The sequence below is a fragment of the Phyllostomus hastatus genome, unplaced genomic scaffold (genome assembly GCF_019186645.2).
Source record: "Phyllostomus hastatus isolate PE091 unplaced genomic scaffold, TTU_PhHast_1.1 phas_contig_468, whole genome shotgun sequence".
NCBI classification, from domain to species: domain Eukaryota; kingdom Metazoa; phylum Chordata; class Mammalia; order Chiroptera; family Phyllostomidae; genus Phyllostomus; species Phyllostomus hastatus.
This window is the reverse complement of record NW_025333884.1, coordinates 2,985,511-2,995,646: the sequence shown is the minus strand read 5'-3', so window position 1 is coordinate 2,995,646 and position 10,136 is coordinate 2,985,511. Positions and strand designations below refer to the sequence as shown.

Below are 10,136 nucleotides of genomic sequence, written 5' to 3'. Positions count from 1 at the left end.
GGAAGACATGTCATCACTTGGAAAGGTGTCAAGGTGGTATTTACCCTGAGGTTTCATATCTGGGAAGGTGGCAGCTGTTGGAACTGGCTCAGGAACATTTCATTAAATTTTTCACGTGTTTTTTCTTTGCATGTAACTGTGACTCTTCATGCCCCTCCCATTCTGGCAGCCCTGCCCTTCTGTTGTGATGCATGTGAGCACATGAGGTATATAAGTCACAGGGCACAGGTGCTGCTGCTGCTCTGTCATCAACTACTGTGGATGGAACATAATCCAGACCCATGGTGCCCAGGAGCTGCGGTAAGAGGGCTCCAGCCCCAAGTCTAGCTGATGTGTTATCACAGCCTAATGTACCTCTGAGCCTCAAACTGAATTCTCTTTCCTTTTTTTTTAAGATTTTATTTATTTATTTTTAGAGACAGTAAGGGGAGGAGAAAGAGAGGGAGAGAAACATCACTGTATGAATTGCCTCTCACACGCCCCCTACTGGGGACCTGGCCCACAACCCAGACATGTGCCCTGACTGGGGATCGAACTGGTGACCTTTCTGTTCACAGGTTGGTGCTCAGTCCACAGAGCCACACCAGCTAGAGCTGAATTCTCTTTCCTATTCCATTCTTGACGTCCCACTCTGTAACAAGCCCTGTGATATCTCTGACTATACTGCTAACTCTCCCCCAACCTGCAAATTTCAGAACCTTCACTCTTCCCAGAGCCCTCCCCTGCCACCCAGAGTCAGTCTCAAAATCTACTCTGAGCTGTCACCTACAATGAAAGGAGCTCATCAACATTATCTTGGGCCACATAACAGCAACCAGAAGGCTACTCTCCAGCATTATTCTCATTCCCCTTCTGCCTCGCAGTTGCTGTCCTTGTTTTCGGACTCCTGTGCTCACACTCAAAAGGAGTCCCAGGTAAGAACAGAGCACTGTGGATGGGACGGGGGTTCCCAAAGGTCCCAGACTGCTCTTGGAGCCCATTCTGCTCTGGCTCCTCTAGATACTGGACAATGGATATGCCAGCCAGCACCCAAGTGTGGGGATGAGATCTACAACCCCTTGGAGCAGTGCTGTGATGACGGGACCGTCCTGCCCTTGAATGGGACCCGCCTGTGCGGCCCCAACTGTACTTTCTGGCCCTGCTTCCAGCACTGCTGCCTGGAAACCTTGGGCTCTCGGAGACAGGCTGTTGTGAGGTTTAAGGTCCCAGGCACGAAGTCCAACTGCACCTCTGCCCCCCTCACCAGGATCTGTGCTCAGGTAAGAGTCAGGTTCTGACTGGGGAATGGGCACAGGGGGTGTAGTTTTGTTGTGTGTGTTTGTTCACCCAGATGTGCAGTCTCTGCTAAATTCTCCATCACACCAACTCTGTGTGAGCCTGTGATCTGTTTCTCTCCCTCCCTCCCTCCCTCTCTCTCTCCCTCTCTCTCTCTCTCTCTCTCTCTCTCTCTCTCTCTCTCTCTCTCTCTCTCTCTCTCTCCCCTCATCTCTCTATCTCTATTTCTCTAAAGAAATATCTGCCCAGCAAGTCATCTGCCAGAGCTGGATTTATCTGGGCCATCCTGAGGAACACAGACACAGGACACTCAAGACTGTGATATTTATGAAGATTTATCAACATGATCACTTGGTAAGTTATATAATGTCTCATCTCTGGAATGTACACCTGAAACTAATATGATGTACCTGGACTATAGTGAAAAATAAAAAATTGAGCCCTCCCTGGTATGGCTCCATTGGTTGGAGTGTCGCTCCACAACTGAAAAGCTGTGGGTTTGATTCCTGGTGAGGGCACGTGCCTAGGGTGCAGGTTCGGCCCAACCGTCGTTGTGTCTCTCTTTCCTTTCCTCTCTCTGTTCCTCTCTCTCTAAAAGCAGTGGGAAAAAATGTCTTCGGGTAAAGATACAAAAAATAAAAAGGAAAAAATGGTTTAAATAAAGAAAAATTATATTAAAAATTACTGTGATATTTGCTGTGATATCAGCAGTCTTATAACAAAAAATTTTTAACCATAAACATAACTCCTTTTTTCCACTTTGAAGACCATCATACTAGTCCAAGCTTCCACAAAATCTGTAGTTAATCCCTATCTCCCCATACTTTTTTTACATTTGATAACCGTCTTTACATATCCTTCAAAACTTGTATTCAGCTTGCTAGATAAATAGTGGTATACTTATTACTTGAGTTAGACAGTCCATCTTTAACCAGAGAAGGCAATAGTAGATTTAATTCTATTTCTTTTTTCTCAAGATTCCAAATAATTTTTGTACATATGTATGTATCCCAGTCTTTTTTTTTTTAATTTTGGGGGACATTGGTTAATAAAATTGTAGATGATTTTTTCTTATGTGTGGAATGTAACAAACAAAATAAACTAGCAAACAAAATAGGAACAGACCCATAGATACAGACTGACAGCTGTCAGAGGGGAGGGAGATTGGAGGGCTGTGGGGAAAAGGTGAAGGGATTGAGAAAAAAACTCATAGACACAGACAACAGTATGGTGATTACCAGGGAAAAGGGCGTGAGGGAGATAGAATAGGGAAAAGGAGGGATAAATGGTGATGGAAGGAGACTTGACCTGGAGTGATGAACACAGTACAATATACAGATGATGTTTCCCAGTCTTAATAGGGAGAGTACACATTAATTAACGTGCTTTCACAGATAAGAACATAAAGACTGAGTGGGGGAAATAGTTTCAATGTTTTTTTTTAATTTGAGCTCTAACTTGTTCTGTAATAAATTTAAAGGCTTATCTATCACACTTTGCCTTTATGCAAGAGTGCATCCTAGAAAAGATTTTTGGAGATAATTTTTAGTTCATTGTATTATGACTTTCATGTGAGTTAATTGGTGATAAAAATATGCATCCATATATTTGTATATAAGAGCTCAAACACATATATACAACCTATCAGCAAGGCCAACTGAACAGCCTTTTTCTCAATAAATATCACTTCTTAACCTTTAAAATTTCTATAAACTGAAAACAGAAAGCCCACAACTGCTGAAATTTTACTGACTTATTTCTAGGGCTTTATTTTTAAGCTAAAAAGTTTTGGATAGTTGTCTTTCTCTGTGTGACTTATTTCACTTAGCATAATATCCCCTAGGTCTAGCCAGGAGATGCAATGGAAAAAGCCAGCAACTCAGAAACACCAATGAGAGAAGACCAACAGAGCCCACACCCCACCCAAGTCTGCTCTCTAACTAAAGAACCAGGAAAGGGGCAGCCTAGAAATACATGCACTCTTAGACAATAACTTCTCTACTCCAGGCAAATATCACCCAGAACTCTGGCCCCACTCCGCTCCGCCAGCAAAAACCAGGTGAAGAACCCAGACTTCCACCCTCACCTGCCTATAAGGAAAAGCCATGGCTCTCCCTTGGGGATGCTGTTGGCGAGGACCAAGGGGAAGGACCCACCTCCACCACTGTGGTGTCCAGTTTTTCTAATGTAAACAGAAAATAGTTTTATTAAATTACATCTTGATGGGTTATAAGACTTTTCTAGCTTGTTCATCTGTGAAGTTATCATATCATTAAAATGTATACATCAACAACTATTTTCAGTTACTAAAAATGCCAAATCAGAAATAATTGTGATAACATTTAATTTTTAGAATTCACTTTCTCATGATGCAAGCATTCTGAGGCCCTTAAGAAGAGTTTATAATCTCTGACATTATGGTAAACTTCTGACAAATTAGTTCTAATGCGAATTTTAGTAATTCTAGAGCCAGTGATTCTCTCAGGACAATTTTTCAAAACAGGATTTAACTTTACAGATCAGTGTTGTGTGAGCATGGATTTATTTAAATGTGAATATACACAATGGTATTTTAATGTTTCATCTCACATTTCCTGTAATGTGGAGTTGTCTGAGAAAACAAATGTGGCTTCCTAATTATTTTTAAAGATTTTATTTATTTATTTTTAGAGATAGGGGAAGGGAATGAGAAATAGAGGGAAAGAAATATCAATGTGTGGTTGCCTCTCACATGGCCCCCACCAGGGACCTGGCCTGCAACCCAGGCATGTGCTCTGACTGGGAATTGAACCGGCAACCCTTTGGTTCGCAGCCTACGCTCAGTCCACTGAGCTACACCAGCCAGGGCTGGCTTCCTAATTTTCGTATAATTCAAAACCTTACATATTTCATCACTTTATCTTTGACTACAAGGACAAATTAATTTTAAAATTACCTTCCTTGTTAGTAATTGATTTGTCATCCATATGTGTATATACTTATGGAATCTACCATGACAATCAAGATATAGAACATTTGCATCACCCAGAAAAGTGCCTTTTTGCCTCATCGTAGGCAATCCTTCCTTCCAACCCAAGACCTCAGGCAAACACACACTGTGTGTCACTACAGATTAGAATTAGATTAGGTCTGTCTTTACTAGTTTCATAGAAAGGAAACCAAACCACTTTGTATAGTTTTGCATCTACCTACCTTCAATATATTTTCACCATCATCCATCTTTTGCTTGCCTTAGTAGTTCATTTCTTTTATTCTAGCTTTATTTGTAGCTCATTCTTTTCATTGTATGGATACATCACAATTTGTTGATTGATCTGTTGATGAACATTTACATATTTCAAGTTTGGGGCTTTATTTTCAAAGAACATGTATGTGCAAGTTTTGTATGGACTTAAGTTTTTGTTTCTCTTAAATACCTTTCAGTGGAACTGTTGGGACATATGGTTAAAATTTTTAATTTATAACATACTTTAAAATTGTTTTACAAAATGATTGTACAATTTCATACTCCCACCAGTGATATATGAGAGTTTCACCACATCCTTGGCAACACTTGCTATTGTCAGTCTTTTTTTTTTTAAGATTTTATGTAGTTGTTTTTAGAGAGAGGAAGGGAAGGAGAAAGAGAGGGAGAGAAACATCAATGTGTGGTTGCCTGTTGCACGCCCCCCCCCCCACCAGGGACCTGGTCCAGAACCCAGACATGTGCCCTGACTAGGAATCAAACCAGAAACCCTTTGGTTCACAGGCCAGAGCTCAGTCCACTTAGCCACACCAGCCAGGAATACTGTCAGTCTTTTTTATTGTACCCATTCTAAGGGGGTTGCAGTGGTATCTTATTGTAGTTTTCATTTGCATTTCTCTGATGACTAATATTAGGCATATTTTATTTTTTTAATGATTTCTCTTTTTTAATATTTTACTTATTTATTTTTAGAGAGACAGGGAAGGAAAAAGAGAGGGAGAGAAACATGTGTGTGGATTGCCTCTCATGCGCCCCCTACTGGGGACCTGGCCCACAACTCAGGCTTGTACCCTGATTGGGACTCAAACCAGCAACCCTTTGGTTTACAGGCTGGCACTCAATCCACTGAGCCATACCTACCAGGGCTTAGGCATATTTTCATATGTTTATTGGTTATATATGTATCTTCTTTTGTAAAGAATTATTCAATTTTATTGCCCTTTTTAAATTTTTATTTTATTGTTTATTCTATTGCAGTTGCTCTCCTCCACCCACCCCATCTTCCACTCCTACAGTTCCTCCCTGCCCCGTTGTCCATGTCCATGGGTCACTCATACATGCTTATGCACTGCCATATTTACAGCAGTGCTATTTACAATAGCCAGGTGTTAGAAACAGCCAAGTGCCCATCAGTAGATGAATGAATTAAAAAATGATGGTACATTTACACAATGGAATACTAGCAGCAGAAAGAAAGAAGAAGGAACTCCTACCCTTTGGGACAGCATGGAAGGAACTGGAGACAATTATGCTAAGTGAAGTTTTATTGCCCTTTTAAAAATATTACTATATTAAAAGTTATCATATTCAAGATACAATTCCTTTATCAGTTATATGTACTGTTAATACTTTTCTCAGGACGTGACTTGTGTTAGGGTGGTCAGTGATGCAGTCTGTGAAAGAATTCACAAAGAGAAGAAAGTATAAAGTTTTTATTCACTCACCAAGAAAGGTGAGGAACATGGTGTGGAGAGATGCACCAGCACTGAGGGGTGGGGCTTTGAGCTTTCATTGGACTGCAATTGGATAAAAAGGGTGGGGGTGATGTTGTATGTATCCCTTGGGCTGTTGGAGTTGCAACAGGAGGCTGCAGTTTGTCCCAATATTATCTTCTGCCTGTGGCTATAGGAAGTGGTTAGTCATGTTCTGTTCTTGCTTTCCAGTAAACTCCAGCCCTAGGGACATAAGCTCAGAGAGTCTGGTTTAACAAGGTCACAGGCCTGCTCAGCAAATGGTGCCATGTGAGCAAATGGCACTGACCTCCTCCTTTCAACTTGCATTTTCATTTTATCTATTGAAGAACAGAAGCCTTTATTTTGACAGAATCTAATTTATCACTTTTTCATTTTAGTGCATTCTTTTCTGTGTTGTCTAAGAAATCTTTACATGCCCCAAGTTCATACATTTTCTCTTCAGTATTTCTATTTTTTATTTTGTTTTGTTTTAGTATCATTTTTTTAGACCTGTGATCCACTTCAAGTGAAATTTTGGTATGGCATGAGACTTAAAAGTTGAGATTTACACCCTGGCTGGTGTGGGTTAGTGGATTGAGTGTCAGCCTGCAAACCAAAGGGTCGCAGGTTCAATTCCCAGTCGGGGCACATGTCTGGGTTGCAGGACAGATTCTTTGGTGGGGGAAGAGGGGCATGTGAGAGGCAGCCACACATTGATGTTTCTCTCCTTCCCTTCCCCTCTCTCTAAAAATTAATAAATAAAATCCTTAAAAAACAATATTTTAAGTTCACATTTACTTTTATTTTAATGGGTATGGCAACTCCCCCGCATCCTTTACTGAGGCCTACCTTTTCTCTATCAAATGACCTTGACAACTCTATCAACACTGACCATAATTTGCCCTGGCTGGTGTGGCTCAGTGGATTGAGTGCCAGCCTGTGAATCAAAGAATCACCAGTTTGATTCCCAGTCAGGGCACACGCCTGGGTTGCAGGCCACATCCCCCATATGGGGCGCATGAGAGGCAACCACACATGGATGTTTCTCTCCCTCTCTCTCTCCCTTTGCCTCTGTAAAAAATAAGAAAAAATTTTTTAAACTGACCATAATTTAGAAAACTCAAGAAGAGAAAGTTTTTTTAATTTACCCATATGTTTGACTTCCAGTCAGGATGGCAGCATAGGTAAACACAGCTCACCTCTTCGCACAACCACATCAAAATTACAACTAAATTATACAACCATCACTCACAACTGGCAGAAATTGAGTTGAATGGAAGTCTGACAACTACAGAACTAAAGAAACCACATCCATCCAGACTGGTAAGAGAGGCAGAGATGCAGAACAGGCTGGTCCCACATACACATGTGGTAGATAAACATTCAGGAGGATGTCTCAGGAACAAGGAGTCCCAGCCCCAGACCAGGCCCCCCAGCCCAGAGTACCAGTGCCAGGAAGATAAGTCCCTATAACTCCTGTCTGCCAAAACCAGCAGGGGTTGAGTAAGTGGAAGAAACTTCAGGAGTGCCAAGCAGCTCTTCTTAAAGAATGCACACATGGACTTAGACTCACTCCCTCTGAGCTTCAGCACTGGGGTAGCAGCGTCAAAGGCACCAGTGGCACACAGGGAGGAACTGAAGTGGCTGGCATCCAGGCGAGAGCTAGGGGACACTTTCTCCCAGACAGAAAGGCAGGCAGAGACACAGAGCTGGCAGGCATGTGTCACACGTATCTGAGACTCCATCAACCTGGTTAACACTGTTTGCCCCACCCTGGAGATGCCCTAAGGCTCTGAACCACCCAACTAACAGCTGTTAACAGTAGCTTTTCCATGTGCATGGCTGGTCTTGACTCAAGCTTCTCAACTTCCTAAATCATTTCAGAGAAGCAACTAATGCCCTCAGTGAGTCCCTAGCCCCAGTACCTTTTGCTAAGAGCCCCAGGCACAGCACCAGCAGCAGCTAGCCTAAATCCACAGCTTGGCTTTGCCTGGGAGTCTCCAAGCCTAGCACAAATAGCAGCCATCTCAGTTTGCTCTATAGCTCAGGCAGGGTGGCCCTGGGTAAAACACAGGTGCGGACTGACCTTGGCCTGCACCACCCAGGAAACCCCAGGGTCTGTGCACCCAGTGGACAGCTACAAACCATGTTGGAGCACCACCACCCCATCCCTGTCCCTGCACAGTTGATCCTCCACAGAGGGCAGACATTGGTGATCAGTGGTCACAGCCAGTCCTTGCAACTGAGTGGCCTAGGTAAATCCCTCCCATTGACCTGCCAACCGCAACCAATGCACAACTACAAAAGTAAGGTGTACTCAGCCTACATGAAGGGCACACCTTGAGTACCCAGCTTGTGTGATAGAGCAGGCTGTGCCACTGGACCCTACAGGACACCTGCTACATTAGGCCACACTACCAAGACGTGGAGTAAAGAAGTTCTACCTAATACATAGAAATAAACACAGGGAGGCTGCCAAAATGATGAGACAAAAAAATATGGCCCAAATAAAAGAACAGATTAAAACTCTAGAAAAAGAGCTAAACAAAATGGAGATAGGACTCTTTCAGATGCAGAATTCTAAACATTGGTTATAAGGATGCTCAAGGAACTTAGTGAGGACCTCAGCAGCATAAAAAAGATCCAGTCAGAAATGAAGGATACACTAATTGAAATAAGGGCCAATTACAGAGCACTGGCTGGTGTGGCTCAGTGGATTGAGTGCCAGCCTGCGAACCAAAGAGTCGCAGGTTCGATTCCCAGTTAGGGTACATGCCTGGGTTGCGGGCCAGGTCTCCAATAGGGGGCACACAAGATACAACCACACACTGATGTTTCTCTCCCTCTTTCTCTCTCCCTTCCTGTCTAAAAAATAAATATATAAAGTCTTTAAAAGAAAAAAAAGAACAATTACAGGGACACAACAGTGTCGTGAATAAAGCCAAGAGTCAAATCAATGATTTGAAATAAAGGAAGCAAACTTTGAGTATAATGTATCTTAACTGGAGTCCTTTGAGCTTATCCTGTATGGATCTCTTATCCTGTATACATTTTCTTGAATGCCTAAGATTCTATGTTTTCCCAAAGGGGGGAAATTTTCACCCATTAATTATTTGAATATTTTTTCAGTCTCACTCTCATTTCTCCTCTCTTTCTGGGGCATCAATGACATATACATTAGGCCTTTTGTTCTAGTCCCACAGTTTTTCTTCCAGTGATTGTATTTTTGAGTTCTAAAATGTTCATTTGGTTCATCTTTATATCTCCTATTTTCTTGCTAAGACTGTGTATTTTTTTCCTTTGTTTCATAATTGCTTGTGGAAGCATTTTTCATAAGATGACTGCTTTAGAACCCCAGTCAGATAATTCTGACACCTGTACCATCTCAGTGGTTATCTTTCCCCATCAAAGTTGTGCTTTTTCTGGCTTCTTAATATGACAAGGGGTTCCTGGCCTGTTCTTCTGCTGGGCTCCTCTGACACAGTGCCACCTGCTTGGGTTCTGAGCCCCTCGCCAGTTTGCCTCTTCCCTCCATTTTTCTGGTTTTTATGTTTGTTTGTATTTAATTTTCAGGTACTTATGTACCTGGAAGAAACACTCATGTACTTCATGGAATATAGAGATAAGTTTGTCCACTCTCTCTTGTCCCAGAACCGGAAGCCCCATGCGTGTTGTTTTGTGACGGTCACTGGTGCAGAAGACCACCCCAGTGCTAGCCGCCCCTGTCCTGCCCCTCAGGCCAAAGAGTTAATACTCATGGGGCAGCCACACGGATGAGCTCCAGAGATGGGTGGGCAAGCCAGTCTCCCACCTCAGGTCCCAGTGCTACCCTGTGAAAGGCCCCTCTTCTCTCCCCCAGCTGTAGATGCTGCAACCACTACAGCTGCCACAACTACTGCCTCTGCTGCTGCTGTCACCAGCACCACCTGGCCCAGGCTACCCCCACCCCCGGAGCCCTGAAGCGCCCGACTGCCCCAGGCATGAACAGCCAGGCCCACAGCTCAGTGTGCACACTGCCCACTACCTGCCCACAAGCCATGTAGGTGAGCACTTCTGTCCACCCATCTCCTCTGCTATGCCCACACTCTGACATCTCATTTCTTTCTGTTTAAAATAGCCCACACTTAGAGCTGAAGAAGCCACAACCAAGAGACACCAACAGA

The 10,136-nt window shown here is 43.0% G+C and overlaps 1 protein-coding gene across 5 annotated transcripts; it reads left to right on the top strand.

Moving 5' to 3' along the window:
- The first annotated feature begins 246 nt into the window (after positions 1-246).
- Positions 247-9,886, top strand: IGFL4 (IGF like family member 4). 5 transcript variants are annotated; one of them, XM_045845260.1, is made up of 5 exons: positions 247-300; positions 864-914; positions 1,000-1,259; positions 1,511-1,629; positions 9,833-9,886. In XM_045845260.1, exons 1-4 carry the CDS (start codon positions 282-284, stop codon positions 1,595-1,597), a joined length of 417 nt encoding a protein of 138 aa, XP_045701216.1. In that variant the 5' UTR covers positions 247-281; the 3' UTR covers positions 1,598-1,629; positions 9,833-9,886. The 5 variants fall into 5 exon arrangements, with proteins under 5 accessions (XP_045701216.1, XP_045701215.1, XP_045701214.1 ...); XM_045845259.1 differs by lacking the exon at positions 9,833-9,886 and adding an exon at positions 5,498-5,642; XM_045845258.1 differs by lacking the exon at positions 9,833-9,886 and adding an exon at positions 3,104-3,557.
- The last annotated feature ends 250 nt before the right edge of the window (positions 9,887-10,136 follow it).

Excerpts from the sequence above, each read along its gene's own strand:
- IGFL4 (XM_045845260.1), top strand. Across the intron at positions 915-999 it reads ACACTCAAAAGGAGTCCCAG|ATACTGGACAATGGATATGC; the intron begins GTAAGAACAGAG and ends TGGCTCCTCTAG. Across the intron at positions 1,260-1,510 it reads TCACCAGGATCTGTGCTCAG|AAATATCTGCCCAGCAAGTC; the intron begins GTAAGAGTCAGG and ends ATTTCTCTAAAG.